This window comes from Colius striatus, chromosome 1, assembly GCF_028858725.1.
Source record: "Colius striatus isolate bColStr4 chromosome 1, bColStr4.1.hap1, whole genome shotgun sequence".
Lineage (NCBI taxonomy): Eukaryota > Metazoa > Chordata > Aves > Coliiformes > Coliidae > Colius > Colius striatus.
In genome coordinates, this window is record NC_084759.1 from 154,995,870 (window position 1) to 155,020,290 (window position 24,421).

Below are 24,421 nucleotides of genomic sequence, written 5' to 3' on the forward strand. Positions count from 1 at the left end.
AGCATTTAGTTGCATCATTTGAAATAAATACATGATGCCTCCTAACGACACACACTTAATACCTTCACTCTGTCAAATGACAGCATCTGTGTATGGCCTACTCAGCTCTTGCACCACCCATACTTTGCTTTACAGAAAGGGATGCGGGTGCCCATCTCTCCCAGCCTGTGAGCTTTTGGCAAACGCCGCCGGCCGAGGTCTGGAATAACGACTCAGGAACATGCCACCTCCCCACAGCTTTTATTAATCTAACCACAGTGTCAACCTGACCCAAATGATGTCATATTTAAGTACTGGCACTATCCATTAATTGCTGACTAAACTAAGGTAGAGAAAACCAGGAGAAGCCTGTGGGTGGTAGGGGGGAGATGGGGGTGGCAAGGAGCTGCAGCAAAAGACTTAGACCAAAGAGCAAAACCCCAGCAGGGACAGAGAGAAAGAAGAGCAAGGGAAGAAACACAGCTCCAAAGGCACGCTTTCTCCTTTGTTTCTCAGCAATGTAACCACAGTATTAGTGACAGCAACTGAGCATTTACACCACCCAACTCCAGCTCCATCCTTGCGCAAACCGACCACCAACTTCACAGAAATCCCAGCTGGACTGAGGGTAAGAGGCACTGACTGCATGTTTGAAGATGTCATCTGGAAACTGGAATTTGGCCCTTTCTGAGCAGGCATGGCAGGGACAGAGACACATGCTTAGGAAGAACTGTAGAAGCTCAGCATGGTGCTCCTCTATGCCTACTTTTCAGGAGCCCAGCACAGTTTACTAGTGTCTTCCAATACATATCAAACAAAAGCCCTGTGCTGCCTCTCTCAAGCCCTCTACGTTTCAGTGATAAGCAAGGCAGGTTACTGATGGACATATGATATACAGAATGAAAACGTGGAGCACAGAAATAACAAAGGCCCAGATCCTAGTCTAGCTCAGGAAAAGATGGGAACCTGTGTGGGAGACGTTGGCATCCCAGTAATCTGACGGGTTTGTGCCCAAGGGCTTTCCACTCTGGAGGGGACAAGAATATGTACTTCAACTGCTACATTTTAAACCACATACCCAGCAGAATCGCTCACGAACACAGAAACAAAGCTTGGCTTCATCTGCAGCGACTGGCCACATCTCGTTGTAACTTGATTCAACCAAGACCAACATTATGTGTGATAAAAGAGCCTCAGTCCCACAAACTTCTGTGCATGTGCATAATTTTAAAGCACATGACCATAGTCCCACTGTGACTGAATGGGCTATTTGACGTTCATGCAGTATCTGAACTGCAGCTGTAATTGTTTGGAGAAAGAAGATATGCCTGCATGTACCCTCTTAAGGGCATAGTCAACAGAGAATGAAGCATCAGGAAACTGTAGTCATCCTTCTCCATTTTACAGGGTTGAGATGGTCAGTATGTGACTGGGTTTTTCATTTAAGTTGTCTGAGAGCTGCAAGGGCTAGAACTAGCAAATGGCACTGTCTGGACCACATAGTCCTAAATAGCAGCTTGCTAACAATACTCTTACCCTCAACTTTCCAGAACAATGGTTAAGCCACATCCCCCTCCTTCACCCATGCAGGGGAAGAAAAAAGCCAGGGACATTAACATTCTTGAGTTTCTCTCAGTTACCTCTGGGGTTCATCCAGACTTAATTTCCAAGTTTTTACTGAGCAGGAAGAAATACACACTTAACCTCTCTTTTTTTTACCCTGAAAGAAAAAAAGAAACAGAAGATCCTAAGAGCAGCACAAGCTGTGGTTTTAGGTGATAACTATTCCAAAATTCTCAGTAAGAGCGTGTGTGTTTGTGGGAAAAAGTGAGTAGCGGATCCTACATGGCTGCGAGCACCATGACTCAGACGGCATAAAGGAGGAGGTTTCAAAGATAACCTTTGCCGATGAGGCTTTTCACGGGCGCGCAGCACTGATCTTCTGAGAAAAAGCAGGTGTGAGGCAGTGCTCTGACTGTACCGGGTCTGGAGGGTGGCGAGTTCCTCTGCCTTTCAAGGGGCACGTAGGTTCACGGTTGCCCCGTTTCCCTGTAACGCCTTCGTTTCTGGCAGGCAGCTGGCTGCCCCAGCGCAGACTAAAGTGTAGCACCCTGCACGCCGCTCCTCCAGTGGTTTATGTTAAGGGGAAGGAGTGGCATAAAGACCAAGTTACCCACTCCCCAGACCCCTGCGGCTGCTTCTCTACAGACCCATCTGAGACATTACATAATTCGCAGGTTTCACTCTAAAATAAGCATCTCCTTGCCTTGATGCTGCACAGAACACCTTGACGGCAGGCCAAGCCCCTCGGAACCTCTCAGGCACCACATCACCACACCACGGCGACACATGGCTCCCCTCAGGGCCGGCCGTGAGTTGCCAGCACTTCAGATCCTCCCTCAACCCCTCCGCCGCGGGGAAGGCACCCCAAGTCCCAACACGCTCCTCTCTTCCCCAGCCAGCAACAGCGCAGTCAAACCACCGGTGGAATGGGGGGTGGGCTGCACCCCCGGCTCCCGCCCTTCTAAGAAGCTAAGAAGGGATCCGAGGAGACAGACAAAAACGCTGTTTTGAATCACCGCCGCACAACTTACTCTCGGCACCTCCGGGGCGGCGGGCGGCCGGTGTGAGCGAGCGCTCAGTACCGGGGCGACAGCGGCTCTGCCCGGCCCTGCCCCCCTCCGCCACCGCCGCCGCTCTCCCGCCTCGAAGCGAAACCGAGGCGGCCCCGCTCCGCATCCTCCACCCCCCGCCCCCACCCCCTCGGCCCCTCGGCTCACAAAGAGGCCGGTGCACGGCTTACCGGGGGCGGCGGGACTGCCCGCCGGGCCCTCCTCGGCCGCGGGGCGGGCGGGCGCCGCGGCGGCGGCGGCTTCGGCTCCGGGGAGCGGAGCGGTGTGGAGGGGAGGGGAGAGGAGAGGAGGGGAGGAAACCCCCCAAGTGTTTCTTTTCCGAGGAAGGAGCCACGGGGGAGGGGAAGGGGAGGGGTTTCTCCCTCCTCCACCACCACCCCGTCTTTCCACGGCGTGGCTCATGCAGGGGTGGGGGGGAAAGTAAAGAAAAAAGTTTGGGTTTTTTTCATCAAAAGTTGGACGGGCTTGGGGAGAGAGAGGAGAAAAAGGGGGGGGGGAAAGCTGTGAAAGCCTCTCCGCTGGAGATTGGCAAAGAAACCACACCGGGATGGCACCGCAGCATCCAGCGCCCATCGGGACGCGTCGGAGCCACGCGTCGCCCCGAGGAGGCGGCGCGGGACCGGGGCTCGGCCCCTCCGCCCCCTCGCTGCCCGCCGGCACCCGGCTGGGGCATCGGAGCTGGGAGTGGCGGGGCAGTGGGGGATATGCCCATGGCTGAGGGCTGCGACCAGGGGGCAGAGCCAGCAAGCGAGGGCCCTTTACACCAGCGGAGAACCTGGAGGTTGTCCCGGCCTTTCCCCTGGCTGCCAGAGCTCCCCCAGCCCCTCTCGGGCACTGCGGGAGCCCCTAGAAGGGCACTTGCGGGCACACTGGCCGGGCTGCGTGTGCGGCGACGTAACGCTCGCTGGAGGAACGTCCCTGAAAACACACGCCGCTGCCTCGGTGGTTGGAATGAAAATACTGGAAATCAGGAGGGAAATGAGAAAACGGCAAAGATTTTATGATGTAAAATATAAATAGTGCGCCACATGGTGCATACTGTAAGCATGTCACTGCCCAGAGACAACAGATGTAACAAGAGAGAAGACAAACTTTGGAATTCCGTGCAGCCCCCGCGGTTGTTAAAGGCCCAGGCTGCAATTAGGCTGTGACCTGGTGGCACCATCGAGGCTCTCCTTCACCTACATACTTTCTCGGGACCCCGCTGAGCGAGCGCGCTGCAGCCATTCCCCGGTGCGTGCCTGCCAGGTGAGTGGCCCTGATGGAAACACTTGTCTGCAAACATCAAACACAGACACGCGCTGGCTGCTCTGTACCAGCCCAGCGATGCCAAGCAGCTGGAACTCGGGGCTGAGCAGCTGACTGAAAGAGCTTTACAGCTGCTTTGCATTGCTAGGGAGCATGAAGCAGTCAGGAACACACCACTGAATCTGGCCTGCAGCCTTGCCAGGAGTTTCACTGAGTATTGAGACATCATGTTTTTTCTTTCAGCCAAGCATGAAGATGCTGCTGACCACAGAAGAATTTCTGAACTTCCATTAGGGTCTGGGCAAAGCGCTTCACTCTTTTTCAGGAAGGCTTCAGTGGGAGGACCTGCCACTGGAGCCCTAAATCACAGCAGAGACGAGGAGCTCGTCTGTTCCATTTTTGGTTTTTAAGTAGGCTTGTCACACTTTTCTTTGTATTTTTGAATGGCAGCTTCAAAAATATCCTGTGGTTTGCTTTACAGTTGCCTAGTAGGGAGTCCGTTTCCCTCTGTGGATATTTATAGAATTTATTGGGTGACTTCATAGGCTCTGCCAGCCACCTTGCCTTAACATTACATGGACTGGTCTAATTCTGCCTTTCATTCTTCCTCTTTGTTTTTGCATGTGAAAATTAACAACCAGCCTGGCAGCTTGGAGGCTGCTTGTGGGTCTTCTCTCTCTCCTCCACTTGAAGCGGTGATCTCACAGCAGTTCCTGCTGAAGCCTGTTGCAGCAATCCTCTTCAGCAGGAAAAGTTGGTGAGACATGTCCTGATGCCATAATTGACCACAATTTTCCAAAGCTCAGATTTGACTCATAGGGCCCAAATTGTGTTCAAGATTGAGGTACCTCTGAGGTGGCTTCATTATAGGTGGAAAACACGAGGATCCTGAAGCAACTTCGGGTCCTGTGATGTAAAGGAGGACATGGTGACCAAACCATGTTCAAGTACTGGCGTTGCTGGCACTACATTTCTTCCCTTCTAGCCCGAAACCAAGCCTGGATGTACCTGAGGTGAAAAATAAACTCTGCCTTTAAGTGAGTTTTCTTAAGGGAGAAAACCAAAAAAGAATACAAGCAAATTCCCTAGAAACAAGAGACTCCTCATGCTCTCACCACTGAATTGATGCTTTTTTTCCCCCCCAACTGCTTTCAGCACACAGACACCTACCTGAAAGGCTCTGTGTAATGACAGTGAGGGTGGAGGCAGGCTAATGGTCCTGCCATGAGCAACTCACTTTGAACACTGCCTGTTGGTGCATCTCTGGAGAGAGCTGGATCCATCCTAAAGATGGGGGTTCTGAGATGCTCAGGGTGCTAATGACAGAGTGGAGACGAATACCTTCTGAGGAGATTTGTTCTTGATCTCCTTCAGGATTTGTTCTTACAAGTTTTATCCTACCCCTTGCTTTTTACATCTTCTTAAGGAGACACATGCCCTCACCGTCCCTGACACTAAAACTTCAAAGAACATTAAACACAAAAGGATTAATTGGTAGAGCTGCTGACAGAACAAACCATTGCCAGAGAGTTTTGCCCAAAGTCCAGCTGCTGAGAGTTGCAGGCTCTGAGCTCACGCTACCTTTGGATCACAGTTCTGCTTTGTGGTGTTTCTCTACTTGTTCTTCAGCAGCCCCCAAGTCTTTGGTATGTTTAAAGACGTTGATATCCAACAGCCCAAGAGCCAATAACACCCGGAGAACTTTGCTCCTTCTCTACACACAGATTCCTTACGGCCAAGGTATAAAGAGCCACAAGATGCCTATTTAGCCCTGTCTGGGAGGTGTGGGAAGAAGAAAGGTATTTTGGGGCAAGCCACTGCAAAGTGCTGCATAAAGATGGTTTTCTGCGAAAGCAGAAGATGTGCATTGCCTCAGAGGATGGATGAAGGTGATATGGTGAGGGAAAGAACTGAGGTGGAAAGAAAGAAACACTGAAAATCTGCAGAAGAAAGAGAGAGAGGTACAGAGAAGTGAAAAGAGAAGAATATAGAGGGCATGGGGGTGGGAAGATGGATGAACACTGTAGATGTGTCAGTATTGCTTTGTCTTTCAACCGGCAAATCTGTGAGCAGAAGCTCAGCTGGGGCTGGAGCATCGTCTCCAGATGATGAGTGACTGATTATTTAGGTGCTCAGGTCTTTATCAGGCCCCCTGCCAGACCCAAATGTGCTGTCACCTCCTGGTGTGCACATTGACTTTGTGGATGGCAGGTGAGTGGGAATGCCAGCTGCCCTGGTGATGGAGTGATCCAAGAGGCCAAGATGTAACCTGAGGAGTTCCTGACAGGTGGTCAAATGGTAAGGAAAGGGAGAGAAGCAAGAATGGGGCAGGCCTGGATACCCTGGCATGAGAGGCGATGCAGGTAGTGCATGAGATTTTTTACAGAGAGGAGGATAGAAGGATGCTTGGGAGGTGAATAGGAAATAACTGCCACAATCTACTGATACGCTGAGAGTCCAGCCTGCAAACAATAACAAATGTACAACTTTAGACTGCGTACAGTCTTAGGTGATTTTTCCCTTTTGACTTCCTCCCCTTGCCAGGTGGTCCCTCTCCTAACATTCCTAAAGCTTCCCTTTAGGAGATGCTAACAGCAAAGCTGTTAGATGAAGAAGAGAAAAAAACCCAACACCAACACAAAAAGAGAAAGCCAGGAGAACAAAATCAACACACAAAAATCCCCCAGCCCCCTTCCTCCGCTCTCCGAGAAAAAAAACAGAACCAAACAAAACAAACAAAACCACCTTTCTGTGGTTTAGAGTGAGCAGAGGCTCTATTAGTTCCACTCTTAAGAGAAAATTAACACAAGTAGTGGCCCCTTTGTGTGAAGTGGCGGCCAGGCCCCTCCTTGCTCTCTGAGCTCTTCTCAGTAACGAAGAGAAACTGCTTTCCAGGAAAGCGAAGGCACAGGGGCTGCCCAGAGCGGAGTGACCCTGTGCAGCTGCGGGGAGCTGTGTGCCGCTGCTCGCAGGCTGCCCATCTCCAAACCCCGCCCTGAGCCAGGCCACGGCGGGCTGAGGGTGGGAGCGATGGCCTCCTGTGCCACGGGCACCCTGCATGCTGCTGCTGCTGCCAATTCATGTTCCTTTCAGTCTGCAATACCCTCAGCTCTTCTGGCTTGCCCCAACAGCGCTGGCAGGCACAGTGCTCCCAGCGCAAGGCTCCTGCGTGCCCCTTGGCTGGGCCTGAGGTGCACAGGGCAGCAGGGAACATGGGCCCGTTCTCCTGGCACCAACGAGCAACCCTGCAGGAAGGGAAGCTGGAAGGCGAGCAAATGGGCCTGCTGCTGAGCCCAGGCACAGCAGTTGCCATCGGGAGGTTGGGCTTTGCAGGGTGGCTGCTGTGAGCTGCAGTGGCCTGGAACTGGGCTGCAGCTTGCAATGACTGCAGTGCTGGGCAGAGGCAAAGGCAGTGCAGGAGGACGGTTGGATGCTTCACTGGTGGCTCCTCAGGCTACTGTTTCAAGGAAGAGGTTTCCCTTTGCTTCAGCTCCTTTCCCTTAAAATCACATTAGGCTCAAAAAGTTGAGATAAAAGTATACCCGTTCTTCTGCTCCAGGTTCTTATAATGTGCACCACTATTTTTGTGAGGACACGAGTCTGGCAACTCTTTGTATGTTAAAAGCAGAGGAGGGGAAAACAGGGAGGGCAGTTGTCACTCATTGCCAGTGTGGTTATGGCTCTGTACGTGTCCCTGGTTCGTTTGAGGGAGGATGATCCGGCAGTCAATGACCTGCTAGGTTTTCGAAGAAAGCACCAGGCTGCATAGCCTGGAAGGTATTTAGGTCAAATTTAGGCAGCTGCAGAGAAAACAAACAGCCTTTTATAACTGTATGGCAAACCACTCCCTCGCCTCTGAATCTGGTCTATATGTCAAACGCCCTAGAACAGTAACAGAAGATGATCTGGGACAGGGCAAACAAGGTACTGGCCCGCTGCACCAATGGATTCAGCTGTGAGCTCCCTGGGACTCCTTGGCCCCATAAATCTGTGACCATCTAGGCTAACTTCTCCTCATGTTGCTGCCCACCAGGCACACAGGGAGAAGCTCAGTTAAGGATTTCATTATGTCACCAAGGCCTATTGCTTCTCCCTGTTATCCCACATTTTCAGCACATGTTCCAAAAGTGGTAGACCTTACCTGGAGCCTTCCACTCAGTATCCTTCACCTGAAATACGCAGCCTCGGCCTTGCCTGTGCTTCTCCAGATAGATCTGTTCCCTCATGCTGAGATGGCGGGTGATGCTGAACCTCACTGCAGGAGGCAGGCGCCAAGTTTTGGCTTATGTCCACCAGCTGTGGGGTTTTCCCCAAAGCAAACAAAAACAGCCATGAGGGGCCACCCTGAAGGAGACACAGAGCCCATAGTGGAAAGGTCCTAAGTCATAGCTAGATGTAGAAGCAGTGGCTTCCTTAGCTGAGGAAGATGAGCCTCTAAGTGAAGAAGGCAAGGAGGAGTACAGCCGTGGGTTGTAACTTTGGGAGTGGTTAGCAGAAGCATTGCAGGCTTCTACCATCTGACAGTGGTGTCTGTTGCCCTACACTAGTTTCCAGATCAGTCTGCTTTCCAGATGGTCACAAGACAAAGGACTCTGTCACAGTAATCACTGTTGTTTCGTTAAACATCCCATCTTAATTAAAACACTGCCAACGGTTGGGAAGTTGCCACCACCCAAAGTATTTAACTCCGTTCTCCATTATAAAAGGTATACCTCATCTCTAGACTGTTTTTTCTTGGACCATTGCTAGGCAGAGCAGTAACTAGAAGAGCAAAAACTCAATCCTATTGTAGGTATATTTAGCCTTTGATCAGTCCTAAGCACTGCTCCCTCATAAAATGCTTTTCAGCCCCTTAACAGGCCTTACAGCTCTTGCAGGAAGCCTCTCCAAGGATCCCTCCTTGAATCAAAACTGAATGTCAAAACTGAATTCATTCACACCATGGAGTTAGCAGATGCAGTATAATCTCCTGCAATATAACCCGATTACACCTGCTTCTGCATTCCCTCCTTATACATCTGAGGATGGAATTAGCCTTTCTGACTGCAGTGTTGCACTGGGAGCTCACGTTCAGCTGCCCCTACACCATGAGTTGAGCCCTCGCTGCCGTCACTTCAGGAGAGCTGCCAGAGCAGAAGCGTGGCCCGCGTTGAGTAACTCACCCTTGGGCTGTTTCTAAAACCCCTTACATGCCTGTACCAACTTTAACGTTTTGTCACTTGCTAACTAGTCCATTTTCAAACCAATCGCTACAAATGTTGTTCATTTGGTGTCATTCCAGTATTTTAAAGAGCAAACCACAGTGTAAGACCACATCATTTTCCTTGCTAGAGATCTATTATGTCAACAGCTTTTATATTCATCAGCCAAATGCATAACCCAAACCTGTAACTTACATCTCTGAAACTTACCGAGCAATTTCATAGAGTTCTTTTCCATAAACATGTGAGACTTAACATTAACTAGAACTATTGCCTGGTTTATAAATGATCCATTTATGTGCTATTTCCTTATTCTGTCTGAGGTCAATAAGGAGCTGCTAGTTACAAGTGTCAGATTACTTCTGCTTTTCGCTATTATTTTGTCTCGGCCTATGGGGAAATCCACCAGATTTTCCATGTGAAGGTAAGTTAAGTCTAGACAAGAGCTGGAGAGAAACTCCTCTCCTTCTCCTGCCATTTCATATATTAAAATAAGTGCTTACTCTAAAGGCGTGAGGCTGGTTTTGTAGAGACCTGGAGAGTAGCTCACGTCAAGTGTTAAGCAAAACAGGCTCAGGGGATGGGAACCAACAGAGACTCCTCAAATCTGTCCCAGATATAAAAGACTTTCTGATTCAAGAGGACATGGAAAGCTGAGACAGGAAAGAGTTTACTTGTATGATGGGTGCTCATATATAATTTATACGCAATAAACGTTTCTGGCTATTTCATTAGTTGCAAATAAAGTGATACAAATGCGCACCACTTGGAGCTGATGCATGGCGTGTGCCTGAGGCTGCTTCCAGCTGAATGGCCGAGGTTTGTGTCGGCATGATTTAACACTCCAGCAGCCCCGCTATCCAAATTCTGCTGCAGGTTAATCCCTGGAGCAGATGCATGCCACTTTTTCAACCACTCCTAGCTTGGCTTATTAACTTAAACAAAGATTTCCATTTAAACTATCACATTGGCCCCAGACTGTTGTGGGTAAAGAGCCAGCATCTATTTGTCTCTTCCACCTTCTGCTGGGCTGGGGAGGAAGGAATGAGCACAACGGGCATGAGCCTAGAGCGGCGGGGGGGGAGGAACCAACTGAAGCCATCAGAGTACTTTTTTTTGAGCTCAATACATCAGTGTCTACTTCAGCCATCAGAAACTCATTCACATTGCCAAAATTCAACAGGGAATTAAGGAAACACAAAGGAAAAGTACACTGCATGAGGTACCTGGGTGGGTCTGCTGCTGCTGAGCAGAGCCCAGGAAGGGCACGACATTCATACCCTACCTTAATTCTTCCCATTTAAACCTTTGTGACTCTCTGGGACCATCTCCAAGGCAAGCAAGGCTTGAGGATGGGAGATGTTCACTGGGAAATAGCCACTGGGTGCAGATCTGTGATTCGGCCCCACATTGAGGTCTCTCCTTTTCATAAGTCCTGTCCTCCTGCCAGAACAAGCCAAATTAGGGGATAAGGTCCTCACATCCAGAACCTTGTGCAGAGGGCAGAGATGAAAGGGCAGCTTTCCTCAGGCAGGGGGACATGAAGCATTGTGCATGGCAAAGGGCAGAAGACCCATTAGGGATCTACGCACTAGAGAACTGGGGCTTCCCTGTGGTCACTCAGTGCCTCTCTGCTTCCACCGACCCTACAACCCCACAGCACGCTGCCCAAGTAGTGCCTGCACCCAACACCAACAGCTCTGCACTCACCAGATTTCCTTCTTCTCCTTGCAGAGCTCCTTTCTGAGCTGCTGAAACAGGGAAAGAGCTGGTCCTTGTCACAGAGGAAGAACCACTCTGTGATCCCTGCCAGCACCCCTGACCTCCCTGCAAGCCTAATGCCTGGGAGCAGGGTGCTGGGGCTGGTTACGTGGTATGTACTGCACAGTAATCACTTCTATTTTCCTGTCTGCTATAGATTGCTGCTTATGCTTACACTGTGGAGCTTCATATAGAGGTATATCCTCTGAAAGAAATCAGGTAGCAATAGCACGCTTTTTTGCTTGTATAACCACACGAGGGGGTTTGGGGTACAAGCCTATTACTAATAAATCTCCACAAATAGATCAACATGCCAGCAGTTCAGTGCTAGAATCCAACCAGCTATGGGGAATTTGTCCCTTGGTAACAATCAATCTGCTGTACTTAAAGTTTCCTCACCAGATCTGCAGCTAGCACAAACTGATCAATGCTGTTTCAAGTCGGTGGAGCGTGACAGCTTTGCATGTCCCAACACTCATCCTCGCAGGTCTCCTCCTTCACAAGGACACAGAAGCTCAATTATCTTTTGCTAAGCACACGGGATATCGCAAACCAACTCCCAGTTCTTTATGCAAAATCAACCTTTCTTAGCACCAGCCCAGCCAACACCTTTCCAGGTGGAGTCTAGTTTGGTCCTCCATGGGCAGCAATTCCACAAGCAGTAACTTGTGACATCTTAGAAGAAGATGCAGCAAAATTAATTCCGTGGGCCATCCAAATCTTGTCACACATCAGGGTGGTTTGCCAGGCAGTGCAGGGACAGACAGAGAGTCTTGTGCTTGGCTCCTCTTTCAGAGAGGTCAGTAGCATTTCTAGAGAAGACATGAGAGACCTGGAGAAGATTTCAACTGTCTGGCTTTGGCTATAGGATCACCGTCCCTGCTGCTGAGGGAGGGTCCAGGGTTGCATTCCAGTGCAACCTTCTCCATTTGGAGCTTTATCCTACATGGCTTATCGTTTACTGATGATTTCTGTCATGAGTTATTCCTTTCCTGTGGTGAGGTGCCTGCTGATGGCCCCTCCTACCAGTAGTGACTTGAGATGCAGGTCATAGGAGTCTGAATTCCCCAGAGAATGCATCATTCCCACCTAAGCCTCAGAGGTCACCTCTGTGGCTCAAAGCAAAGAGACTCCAAGTCCTACTAGCTGCTGGAGCCATGGAGGTGGTGGAGGACAAGGTCCAATACCTGTGAGTGGTGATGCACATACCTTCAGGGCAAGCATTTACAGTGGGATCTCAAAGTTATTTCAAACAAAGCTTGTGCCCAAAACCTGGTATTAGGTAGAGGCCAGGGTTGCCAGATAAACAACTCTGGTAACTACTACCTACCTGGAAGCTCTGTCCAGAGCTCTTGGCTGTTCGCAGACTCCCTGGGACCAACATTGAGCAACAAGATGTTGTATGTGGGTGCAAGTTTTCAGAGGTGAGGTTCCCCATGCTCCAAGGACAAGGGGCAGACAAGGCCTTGGGACTGTGAAGGAGGCATCCTGTGCTGTGCTTGCACGGCTGGCCGGAAACCTCCACTGCCTGAGACGGGTTCATTCTGCTGCTCCCCAGCTGTGGGTCTGGCTTGCGAGGCTGAGCTGTGCCATGCCTCATGTGCCTGATTCTTTCTCCTTTTCAGAGGGCAGTTAAGTGGCAATGGATTTTCCTGGGCATGCCCTGTTCTCCCACCAACTGCAAGGTTTGTGCAAAGGGTCTGCATCGCACCTGCTCCTGACACAAGGTTCTCCTCCTCAAGAGCCATGCCACAGAGAGAAGAACTACAAGCCCAGCAGCCATTGCCTAATACACCGCATTCTGCTGGCTTGTCATGAAGAGATCCCAGCAGTTTACTGGAGGACACTGCCTTCCATAGCAGCAGCAGCAATTGATTATTAAGTGCATTACACAAACCTGTTCTGGAAACCTTTCTCTTGCTTTTTACCTTTTCTGATCAGACACTCACCTCTAGCAGTTGTAAGAAAGAAGCTGTACTGTGACCTTTCTGCCTCCATGTGGCTTCCCAGCACTTTTGGTCTCCATTCCTGCTTCTCCTTCAAGGAGGCCTAAGAAAAAGCAACGTGCTGGACTTCCCAAAGCTGTAAGAGTTCGTGCTCCTTTCTAATGCCTCACCCAGAGAGGCGGGTTTGGGCTGCATAGCTCTCATTTCTTCCCAGTGATAGGTCCCCAAGGTTACCTTTCAACTGCTGTGGTGCAGACCCTATTTTGCCAGGATGAGTTCAAGCTAGGCAGGAGAAACAGGGTTGCAAGCTTCTACACCGGTTTCTTTCAGGCTTTACAGGCTGTTCTGAAAATGTATTGTGCAATTTAGGAGACTGATGTGCTGAACTGAGCAGTGAGTTTTCAATTACCAATAGAAAAATGACTCCCTAAGAACAGACACTCATTCTGCTCTCCCCAACTGATCCAACAAGGCGTCTCAGTGCTCACTGCACAGTTTGACTTTGCTTCAATTGCCTGCAAAGTCCTTGACTGAAGGGGAATGGTTGTGGTCTGTGTCAGGCCTGGTAGACTCTGACTACTGGAAGGAACGTGAGACACCAGCAAGCAGTATTCCCAGTCGTACTTGGGTATTGGCTTTCTTGAAGCCTGGTCTACGCAGACACTCCTTTCTGGGCAACTGATGAGGAAAACTGTAGAAACCTCTGGCTGAGATGAGTCTGGTTTTGCAGAAGAGCGGAGCAGGTAAGGCAATGCTGTCTGCCGTTTCTCTGCTGCACCTTGGCCCCGCAGTGGAGTCAGTTCACTGTGAAGGGTCACAGTATGGGAGAGTGACTCTTGTCCCTGGAGCAACACGATTCCAGCAAGTGTTAAAGAGTTCAGAAGAGCTTCTGTATCAGAGAGCAACAGAAGTTCAGCATTGGTGTCAAGCACTGAGCCTGTTTGATGTTGCTACAATGCTCCTGGGTCACAGTTAAAACATCTCACACTGTGTTGCTGCAGTACAGCCAGTTTCCATTGTCTGTCTTCTGGAGGTAGTCAAGGACGCAGCCGTACCTCCATGGTTGTGAGTCCTCGCAGGCCCTCATCATGCCCAGTAGATTGATAGCAGCTTCAGACCCCATGGACATCATTAACACCTCATTAATTTTACTGAGCCCCATCCAAGAGCTACCTTCCATAGCTTCTCCCCGCCCTGGGCACGCAGGGAAGAGCTTACAGGAGCCTGAGTCTGGCCAGGGGCTCCAGGACCAGCTGGAACTTGCCCCGATTTCACCTGTTTTCTCAGGTGAGGGATTTCGGGGTCTGGAGAAGGAGGCAGGCTGGCTTGCTGTGACTGAGGGCAGAGCCCATGCAGGAGGGAAACGAGCAGGAGCGGTGCTGCTCGCCTGCCCGCATCAAAGGTGGGGAGCGCTGTGGAACCGGGACATGCTCCCCAGGTGCGGAAGGTCGCCGTGTTGTGCCCCCACCTCAGTCCCCAGCAAGACCCCCGGGGCCGTGAGGACGACGACGGACCGAGATACCGGCACTGCCGCCGCACCGCCTCCCTTGGGCCGGGCGGGCCGCGGGCCTGCGGGCGGGCGGAGGCGCCGGGAGGCGGCGCGGCGCAGCCGGCCCGGCCCACCCCGCTGCCGGGCTCGTCCTGCGGCCGCGGCCTTGCGCGGCCGTCCCGGGCAGGCGCAGCGGTAGGAGGCGGCCGGGGCGCAGCGGGAGGGCGGCGGGGCCGGGGCCGCCGCCGGCAGTCGCCGCGCTCCGGGGATCGCTGTCGGCGCCGGGCGGAGGCCGGTCCCCGGGCAGCCTTTCCCCGGGCCGGCACCGGCTGCCCCGGCGCGCCCTGAGGCGAAGGCCGCGGTGTAGCGGCCCGTCCTGCCCGCCTGGGGAGGCCCGGGAGGACAGCCCGGGAGCGGAGCCCCGGCGGTCCCGGAGAGGGCAGTCGGGCTCTGCAGCAGCCAAGGTGCCGGGCCGTGGTCACGCCGGGAAGGCAGGCCACGGCTGGCAGGATGAGGCCCAGCACAGGCTACCGGGACTGTCCTGGGCTGTTATATCGGCTCCTGAGGCCAAGGTGTAGGGGGGTCCCAGGTGTGGCTGATCGGCACCATTAGGAGCTGTCAGCGCTCTCAGGGCCCTGACAGGAGCTTCCGACCTTGCAGAGGGATGGGCTCAGAAGACACTTTGGTTTGATTTAATTGCTGTAGTGTCTCAGGAGGCTATTTAAGGGAGCGAAGACTAGAGACAAATTACACGGAAGAGGATAGTCAGGCTGGCCTAGGGGTCAGAAGGGCGTGGAAGAAAAGGGGAGGTATTAAGACCACTCCTGGGAGATCTTCAGGGGCTGGATAGTACTGGGAGGGGGAGCACAGGAGCCTGAGGCTGATTAAGGGTTAGAGGCAGGTCAGCAATCACCCGGCGGATCGGCAAGGATGAGATGGTTTTGAGGTCAAGCAGGTGCCTGACAGGTTGTGGACCTGTATCCCATGGCCCTGAGGGGTGCTCAGGAGGGGGACAGCAGTGACCTGCGCTGTGGCTTGTAGCCAGCTGCTCTCTCAAAGGTGCCGACTGGTGGTGTGAAAGAGAAGCACCAAGGTAAAAGAGGGGAAAATGGTTACAGCCTAGTACTGGAAGCAGCATCTGTATTCCCAAAATTGCCTGTTTGGTCCAGGACAGGTGTCTGACTGGCTGGAGCTATCTAGGGGAATTCTGTGTGGTTCCCTCTTGCCAGATCTCCTGTGCCTTCTGGTCGGGTTGCAGCTGCTGCAGAGACACAGAGAGGAGGCTTTCTCCTCCTGCGCAGGGAAAGCTTGTTTCTCACGAGGAGCATTGCTAGTACGTGCTGAGAGAAGGATTTCCCAAACAGGCAGGCAGGGATGGCAGCTTGGGATATTGAATGGGGAGCTATAAATCAGCAAGCTGCTAATTAAGACCACAGGAGGCTGTTGAGTTACTACAGACTTGTTTTACTCTTTTCAGAGCTCCAGGCCGTTAACAAGATCCCTGGGACCTGCTCCGAGCACGTGGCTCTCCAGGAACATCGATTGCGAGCGCTCTGTTTTGGGCATGTTCTCAGAGCTGAAGTTCTCTGTGCCCTGGGGCCACGTGGCAGCCAAGGCCTGGGGCCCCTCAGACGGACGCCCTGTGCTGTGCTTGCACGGCTGGCTGGACAACGCCAACACCTTTGACAAGCTCATTCCGCTGCTTCCCAGAGGTAGGCCTGGCCCATCAGCGTGGTTCCTGCTGCCTTGTGGGGCTGCATGGCTGATACTCCCTCCCTTCCAGATTGCTATTATGTGGCAATGGATTTTTCTGGCCATGGCTTGTCATCCCACCGACCCGCTGGCTCCGCCTACTACTCTCTGGATTACGTGATGGATGTGCGCCGGGTGGCAGCAGGTGGGTAGCTGCAAGGCACCCTCCAAGGAAGGTGTTTGCAGGGGTGCTTTATTACTCATGCTCTGTAGAACAAGCAGGTAGCATGTACTGCCAGGACAGGGGTCAGTTCCCTCTGCTTCTCCTCAGCCTGCTGTCCCCAGACCTGGGAGTCCTGGTTGATAATAAACTGAACATGAGCCAGCAATGTGCCCTCATGGCCAAGAAGGCCAATGGCATCCTGGGGTGCATCAAGAAAAGTGTAGCCAGCAGGTCAAGGGAGATTCTGCTCTCCCTCTATTCTGCCCTGGTGAGGTCTCATCTGGAGTCCTGTGTCCAGTTCTGGGCTCCCGAGCTCAAGAGGGACAGGGAGCTGATGGAGAGTGCTCAATTACCAAGATGATCAGGGAACAGAAGCATCTTCCCTATGAGGAAAGGTTGCAGGACCTGGGGCTGTTTAGTCTAGAAAAGAGGAGACTCCAAGGGGATCTCACTAATGTTTACAAATATCTAAATAGTGGATCTCAGGAGGTTGGGACATCCCTTTTTTCCATGGTATCTAGCAACAGGACAAGGGGTAATGGGATGAAGCTGGAACACAAAAAGTTCCATTTAAACGTAAGAAAAAACTCTTTCACTGTTGAGGTGAGGGAGCCCTGGCACAGGCTGCCCAGGGAGGGTGTGGAGGCTCCTTCCTTGGAGATCTTCAAGACCCACCTGGACATGTTCCTATGCGACTTGATCTAGGTGACCCTGCTTCTGCAGGGGAGTTGGACCGGATGATCTCTAAAGGTCCCTTCCAACCCCTACCATTCTATGATTCTATGTTACCTGGTGCTTTGTGACCACAGACTGAATAAGCCTCCCTCTTTCCCACTGAGAGGAGGAAACAGTAAGCCCCGGGAAGCAAGTTTCTAGACTAAAAAGCAGTAGGGGTGGATGCACAGAAGTGGTGGATCCAACTAGCTTTGCCTGACTTTTTTTGTAAGCAGCCATTGACCTCTAGCCAGTGTTAGGTGTGAGCTGGAGAAGCTTGTGGCTCTCCCCAGTGGCAGCTTGCTGCTTTGCTGTAGTATCATATGTGGAAATCTGAAAGCCGAGTATCTCGGGCTCCTGCTAACTCCCACTCTAACTGCCTGTCTGGGTGCTGAAGGAGGCTGTGGCACGTGCAGTTTTGCATCCCTCAGCCAGTATGCAGAGAGGCTCTAGAAGCTCTTTGACATGCTAGAGGGTAACGCCCATCTTTCAGTGAGGTGTGTTTCAGATGGGCAGCTCTGATGGAGAAGTATTTTCCCATAAGCTTCTCACAGTGCCCTAAAAATGGACTGAAGAGCCCGGTGTGTTAAATGCTGCAGACAGCTTTCACTTGGGATAATGGTACTTTCCTCGAGGCAGCGAAGCCAGCTCTGTCCTCACGGGCTCTTGCAGAATGCCCTGCAGCAGGATGCTCTGTCAAGGTCCCTGTCTTCCAGCAGATGCTGCCCGGTTAGATTCCTTTGCTTCTGCCCAGTCTCATGTCTGCCAACGAATGGGAGTTTGCTGCAGGTTGTGTGCCATCCAGAGAGAGCTCAAGAGCTGTGTGACTTAAGTATCAAAGAAGCAGAGGTGGTGGATGCTCTCCTTCTTTAAAGCTGGCCTACTTAGCCACCTCATTTCTGGATTAGGAAGCAAATCAAGCAGTGCAGAAGGCCTCCTGGGAGAAGGGGCCTGCACTGGTAGGGAAGCAGCAAAGTGCTGCCGCTCTTGGTTTCTAACGCAGCGCTGTTTTTGTCTGTTGCCACTTAGCTTTGCAGTGGAGACGGTTCACCCTGATGGGTCACAGTATGGGTAAGTGGCTCTTGTCCTTGTAAGCTGTGAGCTTCATGGAAATAGGAGTAGGTAATTAACTTGCAAGACATGCTGCTAGGAGCTGGCTTGGAATATTTATTATATTGTGTCAAGTGCTGGGTTCCTGCTTGAGTGATTCAAAACTCTGTGCTCTTGTTTGGAATGCCTCTGCTTGCAAGACCCTGTAGTGCAGTGGTAATTCTTGCTAAGAGCCTTTCCCCCACCCCTAGGAGGGACCAAAAGAGGGGTCAACGTGGGCAGGAGAATGCATAGCAGACCTTCCTGCCTGGTCCCCACAACACCACAAAGCCTGGGGACTGCAAGGCCCTTCTTGGTGGCTGCTGGAGCTTGCTGAGGGGAACCAGACTCTAGGCTCTCTCCCTTTGTGCTGCAGATGTGATTGGGTTTTGCCCCCAGTTTGGATTTTGCTCCCCAGGGATGCTCTGGCCACAGCACACAGGACCTGCAAACCACACCATTTTAACTCCTTGCCTTTTGGTGCCTGAGAGGAAGGTGGGGATAGTGCAGGACGGGGAGTCAAAGCTGGCCAACAGCCCTGCTCTGTGCCTGCATCCTGCCTGCTGGGAGAGCCCTGCTCTCTAGCTGGGGCTTTGTACTTGGGTACAATGTGAATTTCTGCTTCCAAGGCAGCTCCTGCTGTGGGTAAGGGGAGTTTCTTATCCCAGGGGCTGTCCTGTGCATAACTGAGAACCCTTCTCTGCTTTGCAGGTGGGTCTGTGGCAGGAATGGTGAGTAAAGAATCCCTTCACGATGGGGTTTATGATTTCTGCAGCTGGAACAATGAAGGGGAGAGGGATGAAGGGAAAGCCTGTATGGGACTTGGATCTCAAGGTCAGGGAAGGGCCTCTCTTCCCCTCTCTCCACCGTATCAAGATGAAAACATCACTCGACGCTCAGCTTTTTTCTTTCTCTCATATTGTTTTGTCCCTCCTCAGTTTTGTTTCCTTTATCCTGAGATGGTGGACAAGTTGATCCTGCTGGAAAGTCTTGGCTTTCTGCCAGCTCCAGAGGTGAGATTTCACACATCCTTCCCCGCTCTTTACATTAAAAAATAGATGTGGGGGGTTTTTTCTTTCCCTCATTTGTTCAGAGACAGTGCTGATGTGACCAGGTCACACAAATCTGAGGGCTGTTCTTTTTGGCAGGCAGAGCTCTGCTCTCTGCTGCATGGGCTTAGGGTCCCTGCTTAGGGTGTCCCTTGGGGACACTCAGTAGTGTTCCACATCCTGTAGTTGGCTGGCACAGGAACTGACTTGTCTGGACTGTGCCCCTGTACAAAGGGAACTGGAACCTCTGACCAAGCAACTGCCAGCTGAGTTTGTCTTTTTGCCAACAGCGTGCTGTGTGACCTGGGTGCAAGGCTGCTGGTGGATTTCTTTTCCTGTTCCTGGCAGGACCAAAAGCTACATTCCCAACCTGCCATCGTTGCTACCAGAGGCTGGGGCTTTGGGTGGCAGAAGTGGGACAGGGTCTGAGGTCAGAAACACAAAAGATAACAGACTCCCCTTGTTCTTTCAGACAGTTGTCCTCAACTGGTGAGGTAGGAAAGGGTAGAAAAGATTGCAAGGGTAAAAAGCAGTAAGCTCTTCACAGCAGTCCTTATCTTTCTGTTCCTCCCTTACCTCTTTAAATATCACCGTTCCCTTTTCCCCAGAGGTGGGCATTTTTAATGTGATGTTCTTGAGAGATGTTGAAGGGTGAAATGTCCTCTTCTACCTTCTGACAATAAGGGCTAAAATGATTCAGAAGAGAGGGATTTCTCCTGTTCCCTACCTCTCTTTGTTTCAGGACACTGAGGCATGGCTGAAATCCAAACGGGTGGTGATTGACAGATTACTGAGCCTAGAGGCAAAGCAGCAAACCCCCAAAGCACGGAGTCCCCAGGAAGCATTGCAGAGGTGGGTTCCCACATGCCCTCTTCCTTTGATGCCTGCACTCACCTTGGACAGAGTTATCGCTGCATGAACAAGAAAGGGAAACAGTCCCCACATTTCCCCTTTCAAGTCCTCTTCTGGAACCTGAACAAAACCTTTTGCTTCTGCTGCCAGAAGCTGCTGCTTCCTGCTCTTTGCTGAAGCAGCCCGAGAGCTCTGCTGTCACCTTGTCATGCCGTTTTCGCTTGGCTTCCTCCCTTTTCCAGCAGTACAATCTCTCTGTCGTGTCTCCCCCAGGCTCTTAGAAGCAAACAGACATCTGACAGCGGAGGGAGGGGCGATCCTCCTGCAGCGAGGAGCGACTGAGACACCCGCTGGTAAGGTGTTGCTGGAGCCTGGGCTCACGGTGCTGGCAGGCTGTGGGGAGAGCCCTGCCAGCAGCCCTGGTCTCCCACAGGGCACAGTGTGCCTGGGACGCAAGTTTACACACAGTCTGAATGTGATCAATTAAAAATCTAGAGGCAGAGCAACTGGGCTTGGTGCTCGAGTCCCAGGACAGCTAAAGAAAAGAAATGAAAAATGGGAGAAATCTGAATTAATCCTGTGCCTCCCATCTTAAAGAGTTGTAGGCAGACTCCACAGCTGTGGAGAAACAGCAGCTCCTGTGAGACATTAAATCCTTCTCTCGGTTTGTTGGTTTTCTTTTCATTGCAGGGCTGGTGTACAACAGAGACATGAGAGTCCGCACGGTGAGCTGATGTGCTCTTCTGATGTGTCTCCTCCTGCTCCTGAGAAACCCAGGCAGAGTGGAGGCCTGTTCACTGAGCCCAGCCTCTGCCTCCACCCAGGCGTTTGCTTTCTGCTTCCCACACCCCTTTTAAATGCTGCTGTTAAAAGAGGCCGAGCTGGATCATTAACTGCCTCGGCTTACGGAGTCACTGGAAAATCTTACTGGGTTTTTTTAGCAGTTCCTTTGTCCCAAAGCCTCCTGGCCCTGTTTTCCTGCCATTGTAACTCTTCAGGCAGCAGATGGATGGATGCTTTCAATCAGCTTCTGTGACAGGTCACCAGCATAAAGGGTGACAGAGTGGAGCCAGGTCCTTATGCTTGATGTTTTGACAGTTTGTGCCACTTTTGAGCACGTAGGGCCTCCCCTACCTGTGCTGCTGCCAGGCTGTGAGAGACAGAGCAGGCTGCTGCTTCCTTTTTGGTAAAAGGACCTTGAAAGCTTTTCTCTGCTATGAGATCATTCCCAGATGTGCTGCATCCCAGCAGCAGTGGTGTTGGCAGCCCTGACATGCAGCTGGCCAGCAGGAGCCTGTGCAGGGCCAGCTGCTCTGCACACAGCCCGGCTGCCTGTCGAGGCCCAGCACGAGGCTGTGGGGACGTTTCTGCCCCAGCTGCTGTCCCTCACCTTTACCACTCTCCTTGTCTTTGCACCTGCAGCAAAATCGAGAGTCCTTGACGGTGGAGCAGTGTGTGAAGCTCCTGCAGAAGGTCCAGGACCGTGTTCTCATCATTGTGTGAGTGGAGCACAAGCCAAGCCACCCCTCGCTGCCTCCCTGCGGCCCTGGGTGGAGGGAATGAAGGTCAGAAAGGAGTCCTCTGCTACCCCCTGCTCTGCAGCTGCCACCCAGACCCTTGGGCCAGTTGGCACAACAGTACTGCCTCAAATGTGAGAAGCATTTCCCAGTTCCCTACCCCTGCCCTGGGCTGGGCAGGCTCCTGGAGCAGGCAAAGAGCAGCTGGAACATCCTCTCCCCAGCCTGGTGCTGACAGGAAATGCCAGTCCTGCCCTGTGCTCTGCCCTCACGCTCCCATCCCACGACTTCCGTCCCCACCTTTGGCCCCGTGGCCGGGGGCCATCCTGGCAAGCGCTGCTCCTGCTTGTTCTCCTGGCCTGGCTCTTCCCCACTTGCAGCAACCCAGCCTGCCCCTTTCTCCACACCCTGAAATGCCTCACCTGAGCCAACAGGTGAGATCGTGGCAGCCTCCACCTGGTCCTGCTGCCCCTCGGCCAGATTCAGGCTCCTGCAAGCTCTCTCCTGGGTGCCCGGGCAGGGAGAAGCTGGGAGGCAGCCAGGGGCTTATGCAGAGCTCCACGTGCTGTTAAACTGTCTGAGTAGGTGGCTGGTTCTGTCAGTGCTCTGTACTTCTCCCATCTCCTTGAGGGCAAGGTGTGCAAGGCTCTGGCTACCTTGGCCTGGATGGTGGTGCTAAAAAAACCTCTCAAAAATTGGGGGAAGTGCTAGAAGATAAGGAATGAGGTGCAGTCCATGCCTTGGAGCCTGGGATGTCACCTTGCCCCATCCCCTGCAGCATGGGAGGAGACAGCATGGTATTAGCTCTGCAGGAGGTGTGATGCTGGCTTCTCCTGGAGGGCTGCCCTGGTCCCTCCCTCTCCAAGCAGGGCACACCCTGCCTAAAACAGCAGCATGGAGCAGAGGAAAAGGGACAGAAGGCAGATGTAGAAGCTGTATGGGAGGAAAAAGTTAAGAGTAAAATACAGGATGGGGGCAGGGAATGATGTAATCAGTCCAGTTAAGGAGCCAGTCCTGAGGGGAGAATATTTGACCAGTCTCCACTCTGCCTTTACTAGGCAATCACCCAAGGTTTTAAATGGACAGCTGGATAGAAAAGAAGTGCTGGGCCAAGCTGCACCGTGCTCCTCTGACTGCTCCTTGTAACCCTGCTGTTTAGAAACATCCTGGAAAGAGCAGCTGGGTCTGTCCCACTGCTGCCTTAGGGACACTGTTTGTGCCTAGGAGAGCAGCCAATGCCAAGGGGGGGCACGCTGCTGATCTGAGCCCTGCTGTTCCTTTCCAGAGCACGAGAGGGACTCCTGGTACCACAGAAGCTGGACAGCAGAAGCCACTTTGCCAAAGCCCTACAGGAGGAGTTTGAGTCCACCCTCAAAGAGGTGAGAGCCAGCTCCTTCCTTACATCTGAACTCAACCTGCCAACAACTTGGCAGCAGCTTACCTTGGTGGACATCCCCACCACCCTCCTCCTGCAGGGCACAGCCCTCACATGCAGGGAGAAGCTGCCTTTGCCCCTGCTGCACAAGTCCTGAGTTAGTGCTGCCCTCTGCACCCAGCTCTTCCCTGGTCCTGTCATCCCTGTCCTGCCTTGCTCACCCCTCTGCCCTGCACAAAGTGCCACACAGCAAGCATAGCTTGCCCAAGGGAGCACTTGCCTGGTCCACATCTTCTCATACCTTTTTCCTCCAGCACATCCAGCTAGTAGAGGTGCCTGGGAGTCACTTTGTGCACCTGAACGAGCCTGAGGTGGTGTCTGGGATCATCAGCAACTTCCTGATGGCACAGAACGCCAGAGCCAGGCTCTAGGAAGCCCTCGCTGCTGCAGCAGTCCAGGAGAACACAGAGCTATAAAAGCAGTCTCTGGAGGAACCAGCACCATTCCTACCTGGCATCCAACATCAGTTTCACGATACCTTTTCCTAAACTTAGCTCACTGCAGGGTGGGAGCAGGTCTGCTAGGGCTTCCCTGGAGGAGAGTTGAGCAAATTATCTCAGTGGTCAAAGGGAAGAGTCCTTCCTCCCCTTCCAGCTCTGTGAGTACAGGGAGAGAGGCCCAGAGTCGCCTTCCTTTTGCTTGCTGCCATCTTGCATCCTTAAGTGGAGCAGGAATACAGGCAGAGGCATCCTCTAGGGGACCAGCAGCACCAGTGGCTCATCTCATCTCTTCCTTGAAGGCAGTCTGACCAGTCTCCTCCCAGGATCAGACCTGAAAAAACAGGAAGTGTTCTGCTTCTCCACTTGCTTCCACGGGTGCCAGAGCACAGAGAATCACAGAATGGTATGGGTTGGAAGGGACCTCTAGAGATCGCACAACCCCCTGCTAAAGGAGGTTCCCCTCGGTCAGGTCACACAGGAACGTGGCCAAAGGGTCTCAGCATCTCTGTTCTACTGTGAGAGCTGCTGCTTTTTAAAAGCCTTAAAGAAGAGTTCACCTGGGCCCAGGAGGCCATTTTCATGAATTCCCAGGGAATGAGTCACTAATCCTCTAGCTGAAGCGGCTGGGACAACTACTACTAATGGGCAAGTTGGCAGAGATGATTTCTGTCCTTCTAAATAAAGATTAATCTCTCCATGTTAACGCTGCTGTCTTGACTCTCTAGGAGACTGAGCCTCCTTTCTTGGATGCCAACACACCTGCCTAGGAGGCAGTGATTCTGACATGCAGCCTGCCTGAGACAGGGCATCTAAAGGATCTGTCTGCCTCCTCCTTAAATTGATGCAGAAAGCCAGCTGAAGCAAGCAGGCCTGGCAGTTTCCCCATGCAATGGAAACTGCATTTGCAGTGGGGTTTCTAGGGAGGGTAAATCCATTTTACCCCATATCTCTGGAATATATCACCATTTCCCACCTTGCCTTCATGGTTATGGCCAGATGGAGGCCTTGAGGCTGGACTGGGGAGGGGGTGGGTTACAGCCCCTTTCTGACCACACAGTAGCCAGGGGGGAGCAAGGGTTAGGTGCTGTTTGTGTGCAGTGCAGGTGGCTGTGCCTGTTGCCCCCCTTACCTGCCTCCTGGGGGCTGGGGACAG

General features: G+C 52.3%; 1 protein-coding gene across 2 annotated transcripts; it reads left to right on the top strand.

Annotated features, from left to right (window-relative positions):
* The first annotated feature begins 14,380 nt into the window (after nt 1-14,380).
* On the top strand, nt 14,381-23,947 carry SERHL2 (serine hydrolase like 2). Of its 2 annotated transcripts, none has more exons than XM_062013672.1 (12): nt 14,381-14,452; nt 15,735-15,969; nt 16,041-16,154; nt 17,916-17,957; nt 18,687-18,706; nt 18,914-18,988; nt 19,767-19,876; nt 20,150-20,229; nt 20,567-20,601; nt 21,299-21,375; nt 22,679-22,772; nt 23,083-23,947. In XM_062013672.1, exons 2-12 carry the CDS (start codon nt 15,822-15,824, stop codon nt 23,197-23,199), a joined length of 912 nt encoding a protein of 303 aa, XP_061869656.1. In that variant the 5' UTR covers nt 14,381-14,452; nt 15,735-15,821; the 3' UTR covers nt 23,200-23,947. The 2 variants fall into 2 exon arrangements, with proteins under 2 accessions (XP_061869656.1, XP_061869665.1); XM_062013681.1 differs by lacking the exon at nt 14,381-14,452 and adding an exon at nt 14,551-15,350.
* The last annotated feature ends 474 nt before the right edge of the window (nt 23,948-24,421 follow it).